This window comes from Odontesthes bonariensis, chromosome 6 (genome assembly GCF_027942865.1).
Source record: "Odontesthes bonariensis isolate fOdoBon6 chromosome 6, fOdoBon6.hap1, whole genome shotgun sequence".
NCBI classification, from domain to species: domain Eukaryota; kingdom Metazoa; phylum Chordata; class Actinopteri; order Atheriniformes; family Atherinopsidae; genus Odontesthes; species Odontesthes bonariensis.
In genome coordinates, this window is record NC_134511.1 from 11319855 (window position 1) to 11337581 (window position 17727).

The window sequence follows — 17727 nt, forward strand, 5'->3', positions numbered from 1 at the left end:
GCTCTCGAACTTTTCTTGTCGCTCCGGTTATTTTTAAGTGCTTTGTAGCAGCCGAACTCGAGCCGGTCGCGCTGTTGTCTTTGGCTGCCGTTTAAGGTGGAACTGATCACGGTTCAGAGATGAGCTGGTCCAGGGCAGCACCAGGCCCCACACACAACAATCACATGCCAGGGAGTTTTACATGCTATGCCAGCCAAGAGCCTTGCTTTACACAAACTGCGTGGTTGTGTGGGAGGATGGGTCGCATTTTTCTTCTTGTGGTGTGTACAAAAGCAACTTGGAAATAAAAACAAAACAAAAAACGTTGCATTCATCATCTCCTTCTATTCATACTCCCACTTCTGCGTCTCCCCACCTTTTCACCCCTCTGCCCTCCCCTCCTCTGGTTGCCTGGGTTGGGGACTGAAGTCATGAGAGTATACTGGCGAGGATCAAAGGGGAAAAGCCGACATGCTAAGGCCCCGTGTGGCCGCTGGACTGACACCATGGTCCTTGAAAGAAGAGATATCTGACTGGCACAGCGTCAAAGACCCTGAACCAGCCTGGGCCACCAATGAAAGCCAGTGGCATGATTTCATGTTCCACAGGAGCGGCCAAAAATCTCAGAGTATTTGTACGAGAAGGGAGGAAGGCCAACTCTGAAAAAGTCAAGCAGCAGGGAGGAAATGACAACTAAGAATATGTTATTGACTGCAATAAATAGCTCAATTTGAGAATGGATACATGCGTGCAGAGGTGTGAGCATGAAGTATAAACACTTCAGAGCAGTTAGGAACTACATGCAGTAAAACTTTTTTATTTTATTTTTTCAATATTTCATTAGCAAAATCAGATTAAAAAAAGAAAAACAAGCAATTAAAAAAAAAAAAAAAACAGATAAGTGAAGTGGGATCTGTTTCGCTGGTGGTGTTCATGCTGTTATGGGAGGAGCTACAGCTGTGGCACACTGAGGTCAGAGGTTTAACAGTCCTGCAGCTCTCACAGGAACCACACAGGAAGGGCAGGAAAAAACTGTGTACATATATATGACACAGCAGCACATTAGTGAGGTTTGCACATGGACTTCAGAGGCTGGTATGAACGACCTCGTTTCCGTGTCTTCCTCTGCTGCGAACATTTTTGGAGGTCTGGGTTTCGGGTTGCTTCCACCGACTCAGAGAAATGCTCAGTCACTCAGCTGATTATCTGAATTCAGACTAAAATTTATATATATATATATATATATATATATATATATATATATATATATATATATATATATATATATATATATCTTGTAATGGCAAAGTACTCTGTGGATTTAATTCAAACCTAAAACTAAAAACACTCAAAAAAAAAAGACTGAAGTATAGCAGCAAACACTGAAGCCTGTAAGGGTCGCGATGTACAGAAGGGTCCGAGTAGTAATGCTGTTTACACAGAGGAATGTCATTGTTTTTAAACATACACCACATAACCTTGATCTGATGCTATGTTTTATGTAGGCCTAAGTTTATCATTATTATTTTTTCTCTTAATGTATTTTTTGTAAGTTTATTTTCCTTATTATATGTTTTGTGTCTGTCTGCGTCTGGAACTGTATGTAAGCTGCCATTTTGACCAGGACTCCCTGGCAGAAGAGACTCTTAGTCTCAATGGGACAATCCTGGCTAAATAAAGGAAAATAAAATAAATAAATAAATAAATAAATAGATAGTCGGCAGGTTGCTCCATATGCATTGGCCACTTAAAGTAAATATGGGTTCTTCCTCACATACAGTCAACTCGGCATAGAGGAGAAAATGCTCATCGCTACCTTTAATCTGCTCAAAGGCACAGCTGGGGGCCCTGCGTTCCCAGACATTCACATCTTGGTTGGACATTGATGAACATAAACAGTATTTTCTATTTATTTATTTATTTTTAAATCCAACAATTGTGTTTTGTGTGCTCACTGGGATTCTGTAGTTGATTGGAACCTAAACAGACCAAACAAGTCCCCAACACTGTCTGTGGCAAAGTGGCAGCAAAGTAGTGTGGGCTCTTGGGTTCAGTCAGGGGCCAGTCGGGTAGGACGGGAGGAGGGGGTGGGGGGCATATAAGGCCAAATCAGGCGGGGTGAGTGTGTTAGGGCTGGGCATAGTGGCCTAGCTGGCTGGCTGGCCAGAATAAGCAGACTAGCAGGGGGTAAACACGGCACTGTCTAGTCTGGCAAAAGCGGCAATGCCAATGCAAAGCACCCAGCTGTGTTTGGGCCCCGGGTGAGGGTTTGTCAAGAAGCAACAATGGGCATTCCCTCTGCCCAATTATAGTCCTGTCTGAATAAATAGAGGAAACAGAGCGGTCTAGAGGTTGGGGACACTGGCAGGAGGCCAAAAGGTCACAGGCCAAGGTTTCTGCCACCCTCACCACAGTGTCCCTTAGCAAAACATCAAATCAAGATAGTCTAAAAATGACCTACTCATTAGCAGTCTGCTGTGACTGGGTCCCCTGAGAGGAAGGTGTGGGTTTTGCATACTTGAATTGTCCTCAAGGCTCAGTTGGCTAAGGCTCAGTTGGCTATGGCATGTGCAGTGAACCTACCAACTATATCTGATCAGACCTTTGTGCTGTTACATAATCGATCAGATTAACAAATTAGCTCCCAATTTTAATCTTTGTCATTCAGCTTTGCTAGAACCAGGAAAGGAACTCTCGTACTCTTTGACGATTAAATATTGGTCGTTCACTCCCTTGACGTACTGCCCGTTGTTTCCAATCCCGGCTGAGTTTGAATTCCGGAGTGAATCAAATCTGGAAACAAACTTTTAAAAAGCCACGAGGAAGAAATGTAAATCAGGCACATTTCCATTGAGTGGTTTAAAACACCTAAACTGAGATGCACAGTGTTGCCAGAGGGTGTCGGATTGGCTACGCTCGTTGTTATAATTCACTAGAAGAAGTTGTCCTAACTGGAAATAAAACAACAAGTGTGGTGGACATTCTCGAGGAAAATGGAGAGCTCTTCTTGTGTGTAATGAATTTAATCTCAGAGAATATCTGGGAAGACTGCATCAGTCATGCAAGTTTATTTTTTGCCTGCTCGGCCTGGACTCAGCTGGTGAGTCACATTATTTGAATCTTTTCACGAATCAAAAAAACGGAAATAGAAATCCACCTGCTGTCAAGATGATGATGATTTAGAGAGGAGCGAACCCGTCTGTCACAGCTGAGGAGGAGTTGTGCAGAACCTTAGGTTTGTTCTTGGGACTCAGCATACGTATGCATATGGTAGCTAGCAGCAACCATCATCAAAGACAGTGCACTGGCATGTCTGCGTTGCACAGGGACTCTTTAAATCATGAATGGCTGCTCTCTTTCGCTCCGTCGCTGGGAATGCACAGGATAGATGAGACTGTAGCCAGCTCCCCTCATCCTCCAGGGAATGTTAGTACATTCCATTAAAAGGAACACTTAATTAAAGCATGATAAAATACCACTCTGAGACCCCAGAGGAGCATGGGTACAGTCGGGAAGTGGGGAGGAAAAGAGGATGGGGAGTGGTGGTGATGAGAGACGAGGGGTGGTAATCAGAGGCAAGGGAGGGGGCCAGTTCATTCTCCCAACGATGGGAAGCAACAAACAAAATAAAACCGGGGATCATCTATTACGATAGCAGATCAAAGATCATTTCTAAAAAGAGCTTTAATAATATGCACAAAAAGCATTTGCCTTAAAAGAAATGTTTCACGGGGAGGATTTATGAAGGCAACAAATAGCAAACTGTTCCTGAAACTGCTGAAGACTTTAAAGCATTCAATATTCTCTCAAAGTATTTGTGGCTGGAGGTGTGAAATTCTGCTGAAAGTTAAAACAAAACTCCTGACAGCCACTTCCCCAGACATTGGGTCAGGTATAGTCCAAATAAAAAAAGAAAAAAAAAGAAAAAATCCGAGATGAACACTGAAAAAAGTTGGAACCCATTTTTGGGAAGCTGAGCCTGAACTGAATGTGTCAGTGTGTCAGTGAATGAATGTTTGACAGTGAACGTGCCTGACATTTGGAAATGCTCAGATCAGACACACCATGAGTCAGTTGGCCTCAGCTGCTGCTTGAAAAAGTTCAAACTATTCTCAACTTTCCACTCCAAGCTACGCTAGCAAAGCAGAGCAAAGCTAATAAGCAGAGCCGGACTCAAATTCAGAAACACGAGGCATCGCCCCAGTTGAAGTGTATGGGAGCCGAGACTGTTGACACCTGAACAGCGTACGTTTGCATCTGGCATTAAAAACACATTCACATCTCTGCACTCCATCTGGCCGGACAACAAGATATTCTAATATGTTATCAATCGAGCAGATGCTTTCAAGTCTGTATCAACACCACAAACATAATCCCCTATAAACCTTCTGATCATATTTAACTTAAATAACTCAGTTTCTAGCTTGTGTGTTAAAACAAAGACGATTCTGTTTTTTATTTCATGACTCCACAAATCTACAAGGCCCTCTAATATAAGTCGGTTTGCATCCAAAATCTTTGAGCGTGGGAAAAGCATCTTCAGTGTCATACTGCGATTCCAGAGCGATGACTCCAGTGTTAACTCTCCGTATAATACAGTCTTTACATCATCAAAGCCTTTTTCATTGCCCACTGTCGCACATTTACCCTCAGAGCACAGAGACTCTGTGAGTACACCTACCTCCCGGGGTACACGGCTGTGATGTGTTAAAACATGGTGGGTTGGCGTTGCACTGTATCCTGCAGGGTGTGGCCCCGCAGTCTGATAAACACAAGTTTTCTGAGATCATTAAGCTGTTTTCAGGACTGCAGACATTAGCTCCACAAAGAGGACGGAGTCATCCTCGGCTCCCTTTGTCTGCGAACTGTAGCGGTCAATTTCAGCGTTTCCACGCGAGATGATGTGGCAGGTAAATGGACATTTTTGTAAACAAAATATGAGCCGTGCCGACTCCTGCAGCTCCGAGCGGAGCCCAGCCAAAATGAACACCTGCACCCTTTTGCAGCGTTCCAGCCAACAGCTGGGACTGCTGCAGTGCTGGTGCAGGGCTGCATGCAGATTAAATACGGCCCCCGCTGCACTCAAAGGCCAGATGTGAGCAGGTCTTTTCAGGGACTTTGACCTATGTAATAACAAGGCTTAATTGACTGGTGTACATTAGTGGAAAATATGACGACTAGTGCAAGATATCAAAGTAAAAGCAGCGACTGAGACACTGAAAGAAACTCGAAAGCAACAGCCAGTTCTTTACCTTTCCCAGGACTGTGAGGCAACTGGGGTCCAGCTCTGGTTGCTCCAGCTTCACCACTCCGACCCAGCCATACTCGTACAGGTCCTCTTCATCATTATTATTGCATAGTCCCAAAGGATGCATCTTAAAAAGAAGACAGAAATGATGGGTAAGTATTCAAGTGCAAAACGACACCACGGGCGGCCTCGTCATGTACAGCTCGGTGTAAACATGTCAACCCCCCAGACACAAAGCTTACAGTTTGAGGGTCTTGGCATCGCAGCTGAATGGATTTTTAAGTTTGAGGTAAATTACTTGCTTAAAGTTGCACTAATCTCTATTGGGTACACACTGCGCTTTTTCTGGGAATGTGCAAATGCGGCACTTTATAATCCACTTACCACCTTTTTCCATAATGAAACATGAGTGCTTAAGAGCATTAAACATCTCTGAAATTTGGGCTGCGACAGGCCCTAATGATACAGTAAGGGCTTCTACCACAGCAGATAAGCAAAACCAGGATTTGCTGATGCACACTTCACTTAATTTTTAGTCTGCTTTCATTTTTGTTGCTTCAAATGATTATTATTGCAGCCATTTCGGCGAAAAGGGTTCCTTTTCTTACTAGATCAAAAAGGGAATGCTGATGTTTCCCACCAAAGCATATGGAACACAGCCAATGAGACCATCTTCCCATGTCCTCGTATTCCACTTACAGCAATTTAATTGGCCCACTTCTCTGCTGAAAAGCTCTGCAGAGCCGGCACCTAGACGGCATCTTAAAGGATTAAAGGTAAAAGGATGGCAGACATCACAAACACAGACTAAAGACAAGATGGCCTCTACAATTTCTAGCTGACGAAAGCATTTATCAGAAAGCACTTTCTTATTTTACACGAGTTGCCTCGATTCTGGGAAGACGTAGAAGCAGGCAAAAGGGGAGAAAAAGATGACGAGAGCTTGATGAATTAAGCTTTAAAAAAAAAGAAGAGAAAAAAAACTGCCCCCCCCCCCTTACATTTTGACATCAAGAGATTGCTAAAGACGTATCTAATCACAGATCTTGCGGATGTGCTAGAACACAATCCCAAGGGGTGTCTGTGAGGGACGTTAAAAGATAACACATGGCACAATCAAAATACACCATCACTTCTAGAGGGAAAATAAAAATGTCAAACACATTAACCAAAAAAGGAAATGAGAGGAAACATAGAGGGCAAGTGAAGCTGTCAGCCATTCACGACGATGAAATGATGATCAGTTCAAGCATGTCTGAATTAAAACTGTTACCGAGTGCAGTCTGCAAATCCTGGATCTATTCCCCACCCTAGCAACAGAGCAAAGACAAGCTTCTGTATTAGCATGAGAACTGGCCAAACTGACCTACAGGCCACTTATCCTATTAACCCAATGACCACAGCTCCCCAATCAGTGAGCGCCGTGGCGCCAAGATCTTAGCTGATCTGGCCCCTGGGCCACTGTCGATGACCCAAGATACCCTTTCTCCTGCTGGTGACCCCTGACCTTTGAACCCCACTTCATCACATCGGGAGCAGGTTAGGCGTGCAGCAGGAAAATCGAAGAGGTACTCTGAAAGCACCAAATAACATCCCTGCCACAAAGTGGCCGGGGGGGGGGGGGTCAAATGCAAATCAGGTGGCCTATGGAACAGTCTCAGGGAAGAAATGTGAGTAACCTGCTGCGAGCTCCAGCAGGAAGCCCCCTTTTTCTTTCTGCCTCACGGGTGAAATCTGATGAGGATGCATAAAGGTGCATTCAAGGCATAAAAGTTAAAGCAACGTTAAAGACAGAAAACATATGAAGATATTGAGCATTTTAAAACACTCCTCAAAACGCATCTCTTCTCCTTGGCGTTCACTCCCAGCTGAGCGAGGAATCTTGGCTCTCTCTCTTTGTCTTTATCCCCCTTACTCTCTTTTATTTTCACTTTTAATCTCAAAGTGTTTTATATCAAATGATTAATATCCCTTGTGTTCTATTTGTTATTGTAGTGTTTATGATTATTTTTATTATGCTTTTGCTTCTGTACAGCACTTTGGTCGACTGAGGTCGTTTTAAATGTGCTCTGTAAATAAATAAACTATGACGATGAAGATATGCACCTGCAGAAATACAAGTTGGTTATCTTTTCTCTCATATTCTGAATTGCACCTTTTCAGGAGAAAAACATCTTTGAATCCTCCCCCTCAGACCTCCCACACACGGGCTAGAGTGAGTATGATGAAACATGAAAGATTAAGCTTCACCATTCATTTACAACCCTTTGAAACAAATTGATTGCTCTTGCAACGGAGGAAGAAAAAGAGCAGAGGCAGGCATCGTGAATTGAGGGTAACTGTAACTGAGAAACACCATTTTTCACAAATCCACAAGATGCAGTCACCTTGGCCACCAGCTTTTCACAGACTCGTGGCGCATTTTCCCCAAAGCTGATTTTTCCCCATTATAAAACATAAGTGAGGAGAGAGCTGCAGTGCTCTGACTGACTGACAGATCAATATCAGCCTAATAAGACGGGCCAGTGCAAGTAGGCAGCACAGTTATAACTTACACGCATGATTGCTGTGCTTATTTCATATCACCGTCTTTCTGAGGCTTGGGAGATGATACAAGTAAGGGGGGGGGGGTCAAATAACAAATCCGAATCATCGAGTCAGGTCTTCTATTCAACCTGCCTATCTATATACACCATATCTTAAGTCAACTGAGGTAGCATTTTGAATTTTCATGAGATTTCCCATGTGCACTCTGCAAAGTCAGAGCAGGGGGGATGAGAGGTGAGTCTGAGTCTCTGTGGCTCCGTGTCTTCACCGGGACCAGGAAGTGCAGCCCTGCTTGCTGTGTGATTGTGACCTCTCTCCCCTGCTTGTCTAACAGCTTGGATGGCAGTGGGAAGCCCCGCCTGCCTCCCTGGGCCCTGAACACTGGGCCATTGTGCGGGGGCTCTTGCACTCCAACTGGGACAGTGTTGTTGTTGTGGACCATGTTGTTATTTTAGAGGCTGGCCATTGCACCATTATCTCCACCACGGGGATTTTTCCTTTTTGTCAGATGTTGACGTAGGCGTTGATGGATGCGGGGATGGGAAGCAGAAGGGAAAAAGGAGCTGGGGTTTTGGATGAGAGAGGACGAGCTGGTGAAGTGGGTCACAGCTACCGGCCGTGCGCACAAAAGAAAGACGAGCACATATGCAAACGTGCCCTCACACACACACACACACACACACACACACAAAATAACAGACTGCCCGCTTTTGTGTTTCAATTGCTAGCTTTCCCTGCTAGGCCCCAAATTCTATCCACCCGGTTGGAAACACCTGGTTTGCTTCGTTCCTCCGTACCCGAAGTTTTTTGATGGAGGGCATCTGGCGCCCCCTAAGTGCGACAAGGAGGCGGCTCTTGTTCTGCCCCGTCTGTCCGGCCTCTGGGGGAGGCTGCCTTTCACATGAATATCTTGTTACACAGGCCACACTCTCAATGAATTCCTGGCAGGGATTTCAACTCCACCTGTCATTCAAGCTGGCCACTCCCCCCAAAACGAGCTCAACCCCTTTCTGAAAAACCACCTGTGGAGAGAATACTTGTTCAGGTTGATTTTTGAATTTTCTTTATGCATCTATGAATTCCCTTTGAGTATATTGTGAGGGTGGTGGCTACATAATATGCTGTAATTGAAGTGGTGACAGATAAAACTTTTGATAGTTTTGGAAAAGCTTCCGTTGTGTGACCTGATAACTGTTGGCAGTGGGTTCAAAACCGGGCCTAACGACTTACAAACTCTCACCATCACCAGAAAAGAGCCGCCCCCCCCCCCCCGCTTCTCAAAGGAAATCAAAATGCAAGTCACACCATCCAATGCCATTCTTCTCTGTCCGTCTGTGACACAATTCGCAGTGCCTTTGATCACACAACAACCACTTCTACTTCTTCCCCCTTTCCCTCCCCTCCCCCTGACACACCTCCTTTTCCTCTCTCCTTCTAAATCATAGTTGGCCCTGGTGACAGCCCCCCCCCCCCCCCCCCCCCCGCCATCCCACATGTCCAAAACAGACACCCTACTCTGCCCTTCCACGAGGGAGTAAGTTGCTTTCTACAAGTTTTATCCCAACAGAAATAACCAGCATACCCCCCCTCCCTCTCCCCCTCCCCCCCTCTAAATACTTTAATTAGTGCATGAAAATTCTCATACCTAAAGAGAACGTAGAGGAACATCAACTTATCCTCATTTCAGTACACCAGGAGCTCAAAGTATCCGAGCCAAATGAGTGGACAGGAGAAGAAAAACAATCTCTGAGCCTAACTGATCTACACAAGATGCAGCCAATTGTTTTAGAAACATGATTATTTTCTAAGACTTATTACGATGGGATGTTGGTCACACCGTGGATGAGCTTCTGTCATAACAATCAAAGCTGCCCTGCTGTCTGATTAACTGCACAGATCTGTTGCTCATTGGGTTTTTATGCATTTTGGAAGAAGAGCTGGCACCTATTTCACATGCACACAAAAATCTTGAGGAAGAAAAACCTGGGCACGACGCCAGTCCTCGCACCCACCTGCTTCCCCAGTGCCACACATGTGTTTACGCAGCTCTCTGTTTGAGCACAGTTAGTGAGCATCATGGGCGACCGAGGGGTAACCCACAGCATCTCTCACTGACCGTCTTCGAGCCCTGAACTCTTTCACCCCAGCGGAGAGACATTCCACCCACCTCCACGGGGGTTCGATTGGTCTGAAAAATGCCAATTTCATGTCAGAATGTTCTGTGCAAAAATGGGCTCCATGTTCTCCTCCGGTAAGAGAAAATGTAGCGTCTACGAGAGGGATCCGACATCATCTGTGGCAAATGGAAAGCGCGAAAGGACAGAACTCGGTATAATAGCAACTGTAAAGAGGACATCGCTGTTACTTAATACTTTGACGAACAGAAGAGAGCCTTCTTTTGAAAAGCCACAAAAAAAAAGAAGAGAGAAGAGAAAAGAAAAAAGTGTGTTTGTCAGCTCCTGGCAGTGTACGCTACACTGCGAGTGGTTAGAACTCCGTGGAAGAAGCCAAGGAGGAAAAAAGAAAGAACAAGATAAAAGTGTAAAGAGGTGTTTCTCAGGAATTACTTTCACCCCTAGAAACATCTGGAATGTTGCATCATATTTGGGAAGATGCCGGTCAGTTAAATATGTTCATCACTTGCTCGCAAGTTTAAGTCTTTTCCGAACAGGCAAAAAAAGTGGATATTTTTATTTTATTTACAACTTCCATTCACATCTTCTAAATGCCACCACTAGCTTCTATGGCAAAGAAATACAGATTAACAGTGTTTTCATCAAGTCATCAGATAACACGGAGGCACCACCACTCAACATCAGGCTAACGTGAGCCAAATCAGACGATATGAAGACAGCAGCCACCGCTTTGCTGCCTCCGCCACCCTGACAACAACAAACTGCTGCATAATCAGGACAGTCCACCTTGCCTTCTGACTTCTCCCGGCCAGAACGTGCAGTCAAACCTCCAGCGCAGGCCAGACAGATGAGATGAGCCAAGGCTGTTTGGTGAAAGCTGCTCTTTTGTCCAACCCATAAGAGCAGCTTCACCACCTGCTGCATACATTAAGTGATGCCTGATCTCCGACCCCAGTCTTTCAGTGTTACGCAAACAGCCTCCTGTTAAGTTAAGTTAACATTTGTAACTGTACATTTGCCATCTCCAAGTCTGTAATCTTCAAAGTGTATGAAAGTCACAACCTTTGATAAGTCAACGGTCAGATTTTCTTTCTCACCATCTGTTCACGAGGAATGCCCCTTTTACCCGCATGTCCTTCAAACTTTAATCACACTTCACCCTCTGGTGTCTGAACCCTTCAAGAACTCAGACATCAGGTTAGAAGAGAGAGTCATTTCAGTTCAGGATTTGTGAGATTAAGCCTCTGGTGCAGGTGGGGACGTGTGTATTGGACAGACACCCAGACCTCACCAGGAGGATTTAAGGCAAGTGTCCTTGGCTGTGGACACTTTAGATTTAATGCTGCTCTTAAGAGAAGACACACCCTTTCTTCCTTTTATTTGTTTAAGGAAAAACTACAGCCCAAATACTGATCACATAGTTGTATCAAGCCTCAGTATCCAATTAGTTAAGAGTTTTGGGGGTTTTTTTTAAGGAAAGAAAGACATATTCTCCAGTACAAAGACTATGTGAGAAGTGTTTGAGATGCTCCTGCTTCAGAAATGTGGCCGCTCAGTGAACTCGCTGCACAACTCTGCTGCTTTTATCCGTTCTCTACACTGAAACACGCTATTCGAGGTATCAGGAAGTTCCTCGACAAATCGTATCCCTTCAAGACCCACTGTGGGTTTAAGTCACTCTAATCATATCATAGTATGTTACTGCTGCTAAAAGTTTTCTAATCTTTTTATGTCTTTTTTAACTGCAACCTTTATGTACAGCAAGCACAAGCCGACTCACAACAAGGCATGCTCTTACAAAGTACGCATACACGCACACCTCCCAATCTCACTCTCTCAGTCACACTTTGCCCCTCCTGATCGCTCTCTGGCAATTTTTCCCAGCACTAGAAATAACTTCAAAGAGGGCTGGTAGCCTTGAGGAGAGAGGGTGCGGGATCCAGTTACAGCGGAGCAGCTGGGAGGGCCCTACAGGTGGGACTGACACTCCTCCTTCTGTAACTTTATCAGGGATCCCTCTGCTTCTCCTCTCAAATAATGAAGACTTCCTCCCTTTTGTCTTCTCCACTGGGGCCAAAGGAACAATCGGCCAATGTAGTCGGGCTTACCTCTTTTATTTTCTTAAAATGGGCTAAATAAAAGCAGGAATATAAAAGATTTGAAAAAAAAAAAAGAAAAGAAAAAGGGAATATTTGACAATCCTGGAATGCTGCATTGAATCTATTTTTCCTCACTTCTGGTGAGCAAAGTAATGAACATGAACCCCGTTTAATAATCAGTTTTATTGTCAACAAATGCAGGTTTCCATTGACCAGTGAGGCAAATCTGAAGTGACCTTTTATAAAAGCCGCAATTGTCAGTTATTATCAACTGGTTTGAAGGGAATAAACTAGTCTGTGTTGTATTGACAACACACTAAGTGGCAGTAATCTAATGGAATCATTAGCCGTCTTAACCACAACCAAAACTCAAGGAAGGAAAACGACAACTCCTGCGGACAACCACAAGAAGAAAATGGAGAGCGCCAACCTTCAGAAATGACTTCAGTCTCTGGGAAGATTCGGGATATCATACCGTATCTGCTTTATCGCTTGCTGGTTCAGACCACAAACCGCAGCTTAGTGACATCAGTCTACAACTTCCATTCGCCTCTTCTCACTATCAACGCAAAAAAAAAAAAAAAAAAAAAAAAAAAGGGCAATGGAAACGAGGCTACCAAGAAGAAAGATGTGTCTAGATGTCAAGACTATGCCTTTAGCAACTGACCCAGCCTTGTGATGCGAGCTTCAGAGCACTCATCTGTCTGTTTGCCTCCGTGCCCCCTCCTTAACCTTCCCTGAAAATCACCTCTACGCCATCTTCATAGCAACAGGCAAAGCAAACAAGTGTCATGGTTTCAGTGTGAGCAGGGGACGCTGGCAAGGGACACCTAATATCATGTAAATGTCCTGATATGCAGCACAAGTCACTGGGGTTGACAGCTTTAACACAGAGCAGGACGCCGAGCTTGTGACTCTATTAACTCTCTGCAAGTGCATCCTGAGACCGTCAATGGTGTGTGTGTGTGTGCGTGTGTGTGTGTGTGCGGAAGAACACTCAAAAGTCTCTCTGGTGTCACTTTCAGCTCTTCAGTCTTTAAAACCTAGAGAGACACGGACAAAGGATAGGCAGACAAAGTTCAGGGGTCAACATTAGGCTGGATGCCGCCATTTTGGGGGGGGGGTGGAAACAACTGCACTGGCGTCCGAAGAGATTGCAGCAAAAAAAATTAAAAATAAATAAAGGTAACAAAAACAAGCAAACATATTGCGTCCGCCTGCAAAAGCCTGCAGCCCTTCTGAGGACAGTTATGAAAGTAGGTGAACACGCGCATAAATTATTTGTCAGCATCAAGGTGCCACCGTGAATTAATTAGCACGACTAACAATGTCACAAGCGGGGGGGGGGCTCATTAATAAAACTACTCTATGCAACAACAAACTGGACAAAACTGCACGCATATGCACTTTCCCCACAACACATTTATTACCAGTTTGCATTACAACTGGCAACCACTCAGTTAACCATTAATTCTGTTTTAATTTATTGAAAAAAACAAAACAAAAAAACAAAACAATAAGTTCCGAAAGGCCAAAGCCTGACAGCAACAAACTCGCCACAAACTGCCCATTTTCTATCGCCGTTCAAGTCCACATTAAATGTCCGAGCGTCTAGATTAGGTTCACTGCCAGCTCCGCCCCAAACATCAGTGGCATCCCCAACTCTCGGCCCAGCCTGCTCATCTTCAGCCTTCACTATAAAACAAAAGTCAATGTCACTACTTAATGAGCTATGATTAATGCCGCTGCAGCTCGGCTGGTGGAGGAGGAGCGAGGCTGGAGGGCGCACATACCTGACGCAGTCTGCCTGCTCACTGTGTGTTTGTGTGTTAGAGGGCTGAGGGGTTGAGGTTGCTAAAAGTGGACTGAGGGGAGGATTGCAGTCATCAACACCTAAGCTCTGAGAGGCCTTTGATGTCGTGCGGCGTCTTTGATGGTCCCGGTCATGGAGGAATGCTGCTCTAATTCCCTCCCTGCCCCTGAAAGCCCACAGAGCAGTGGAATGCAGCGCAAGCTGCTGCTCGGCTCGCTGGAATGGGATTAGAAGCAAAGGCCCATATTGCCCCTTCCTCTTCTCACCCCGACCCTGCCCTCTTGAGTGGACAACATGGCGGCAACTTTGTCCCGGCACAAAGTGACCTGTACTTCCTCAGCCAGAAAACCTAATGCACCTCTCATACAAGCTGATGACATGTCTTTAGGTTTGCAACATGCAATCATTAGATGAGCTGATTAACATCTTGGGACTGCATAGAAAAGATGGGTGTAGATACCAAACCTGAAATCAAGCCAACGAGGAAGAATTTTAAAGCGCAATGCCACCGATGGCTACAAGGGTCCGGCTCTCAACACATCTCTGGCACCGAGACGGACCACAACCAGACCAGACTCCATTAAAACTTCTCTCGTGAGAACTAACAGTGTGAACAAACTAAAGCAGGAGTTACACTTAACAGGTGGGTTTTAAACTCTAATCTTTTTAAGCACACCATACCCAACATTAAAAGTCCCCATTGACGTGTTAAAGTCGTGTCATTAAGCCCATACTCACTTTTCTGTTCATCTAAAATCGTGCTTCATTTAGAAAGTGACAGATGGAGCCACAGTGCACGCTTTTCCGTCACATAAAAGTAAAAAGCTCGAACCATCCGACAAACCTATCAATCGTTTAAGCTCTATCCAACTTTGGACATCGTTTGCCTTTGAAGAATAATGAAACTTCAACTGCCAAGGCTCGTTTGCACGAGAGCCAAAAGCAAACCTTTCAGATGTCAGCGTGCATGTGGACGCTGTGAATGCACAGTACACAATAACCAAAATCCAAAGATTACCACTCCAAACGGGATTCACTAAAGTACTTAAAGGCTCGTGTATACTTTGCAGCAGTGTGTCGCAGTGAGCTTGTCGCAGACACGACGCAGTTATTTTTGATTTATGCCTTGAAGCGCTGTCTGCGCTATGTTAATCCCACGCCACAACGCAAGAGGGACAATCACGGACAAGCTAGGATTGTGGGTGTTACGGTTACGGAGGTCATTCAACAACAATGGCGACTGGACGAATGCGCACTTTGATTGAGATGCAGCTGATCGGTCTAGAAATAGAAGAAATATTGCTACTACTGGAGCTGGCAGAGAGGCGAAAGAATCGTCACGGTTAGCACGGTTAGCGTCAGCCGGTTAGCAAACCGGAAATACGCATAGTGTAGAGCGGATGTAGAGTTGACCAATTAGAGGCCTCCTTTCTCTCCTCCCTGCGGCGATGTCTGCGGCACTGTCTGCGGTGAGTTACAATTTTGAGGAGGTGCACCAGAGTGTCTGCGTAGTGTCTGCGTGGGGGGGGGGGGCATGTCTGCGTTAACTGCGACACACACGCAGACGACCTGGTTTCCGAGTATAAATCAGGCTTAACTCTACAGAAGATCGTTAGTGTTCATAAAAGAAAGGGTGACAGTACAGATGATAATAATTCATAACGTCCATTGGAACAGTCTCCATGGGAAAGTTTGGATTGAAAGTCTTTGGGAGTGGACATGGAGGTGGCCTGCAGCGATCTAACGTGTCCAAGATGAGCAGCTGGCACGAAATCAGAAGCTGCACCTAAACCCCAAAGCTTTGAGATATCATTAAAGGGGATGGAAACACTTCAGATAACCACTTGCCAAACATGCAAGGCAGCCCCGGAGTATTAAAGAGAAGAGCCGAACGTGAAATCAGAGTGACTGTGGACTCTCACACGGCGCGTTGGTGTGTGTGAGAGTTACAGCGGGAGATGAGTGCTGTAATCCGGCCTCTCTCAAAGGGGAGACACACAGGGCTTTCTGCAAAGGTCGGGTTCATTTCGTCCTCACACACACTTAACGTAGTGAATGACCTTCCTCACGACAACTGCACAAACAAGCCGTTTTGGCCTCGCATGCCGGTGTCTGTCAGGGCTCGGCCAGACGAAGCGAACCTGAACACCAGCTTACACCGCACGGCGTGTTTACTGAGGACCGCAGCTCCCTGCCAGAGAGCCGAGAGGAATGTGAACTGGACTTACAGTACATCCACATGTTCACACACTTAAATTAATGTGTACTCAGACGGTGGGTTTCATACAGTAAAACCTACTCCCCCCCCCTTCCTACTGACCTCCGCCTACCCTGTGGCCACAGGGCTCGGGGAGGGAGGGAGGCAAGGTGGAGCAGCAGCCAGCATTAGTGCTGGTTTCAGGTTTCGGCTGCCTCCAACTTGTTTTCTTTAGGAAACACTTAGTGGGGCTCCAACTATACCAGAGGAAGTGCTCACCTACATCACTTCCGGGTCGGATGGTTAAGGTCATGCTGCACTGGGGGGAAGGAGATGAAGAGTGGAGGGTTGGGGGGGGGGCGACTATTAAAGCACATGTGGAATGTTTTAAGTGTCAACAGTAATTAACCTCATGATTTTGTTTCAAATGTACCAACCTTTAAAGAAAACAGGGTGAATCCACAGTTGAGACTGATTTTCCCTGTGAAAAGTGGCGCAAGAAGAAGCGGACTCTGACAGTTTCCCAAGTAATTTCTTGGCTCGTTTAAGGGCGCCCTCCCTCCCTTCTTCTCTCTTTCTTGCTCCCTTGTTTCTGTGAATGGCTGTGTGATCCCCTTTCATGACAACCAGAAGAGGCAAAAAGGAGGAGAGTGCGCAATCCAGAAACTCAGGCCCTCGGAGCAACTAATGATAATCCAGAGGAAATGAGAATGTGAATAAACAAAGCCAGGACCATTTCCAGGAATAATGTGAAACATGGAATTAGGGGTGCCTAAATAGAGAGCGGGGAGTCATCATTTGGCTTCCGTCTTGTATTCTTTACAGGGAAGACCTTGATGGCAAGAACAGGAGCACCGGAGGCTAGTTGGACACCCTCCAAACTGACAATTACTTTTGATTTGTGGGTAGCTCTGTGGATAAGATGACGTCATGCAAGTTTTTCTCTTAAGACACATGTAGTCGCTAAATGTTACTAGTTTAAGCAGAAAAAAAATAAGCCCGCAGAACTGGTATTACACAAAAGCTTGAGGTATCTTAAAGAAAAAACTAAAGTTTTTCCACTTACATGGGTACATGGTTTCCATGCCCACATGCACAAACTGATTGGGAATCTGCAGAAACGCACAGGTCCTATTCCAAAATGCATACATGTCCACAGGCATGCAATTGGTCTTCTGGACATTGTAGAACTGCAGATAATTGTGGCAGTTATACTGCAGAGTATCACCTAAAAAACAAGCGTCCATGTTGCACGAGTAGCCAGTGCGCCCAGGGGGTTACAAATATTTGGGCTGCACGTGGCCAACCACAGAAAACCTGCTGGAAACTCAGGAAATTTTACAGAAGACAAAATTTACTTCACACAGCAGTCGCACCGAAATTGACGCGGAAAAACTAAGAATTGCCTTTGAGAGCATTCACATGTGCACAAGTTTTTAGCCTGAAAGATGGGCCGACAGGCTGACGGGTGGTTCCAAATATTAAGCCGCTTGTTAATTTGTGGATTAATATTATAAATCAACATCATTTCACAGAACCACGTTTTCCATCCATCCATTTGCTACACCAGTTTAATCCAATTCAGGGATGGCATGGTGTCTAAGTCTATCCCAGCTGTCATTGGGCGAGAGGCAGGGTACACCCTGGAAAGGTAGCCAGTCAACATCCGAGACAAACAACAATTCCCGCCCCAGAGTACCCAGAGAGAA

General features: G+C 45.3%; 1 protein-coding gene across 2 annotated transcripts in view; it reads right to left on the minus strand.

Annotated features, from left to right (window-relative positions):
• The window catches only part of znrf3 (zinc and ring finger 3), a 68782-nt gene that overhangs the window by 28716 nt on the left and 22339 nt on the right, over window positions 1-17727 (minus strand). For both annotated transcript variants that reach the window (XM_075467380.1, XM_075467379.1), the window contains exon 2: window positions 5232-5354. In XM_075467380.1, coding sequence (XP_075323495.1) covers window positions 5232-5354 — 123 coding nt within the window. The remainder of the gene's footprint in view (window positions 1-5231; window positions 5355-17727) is intronic.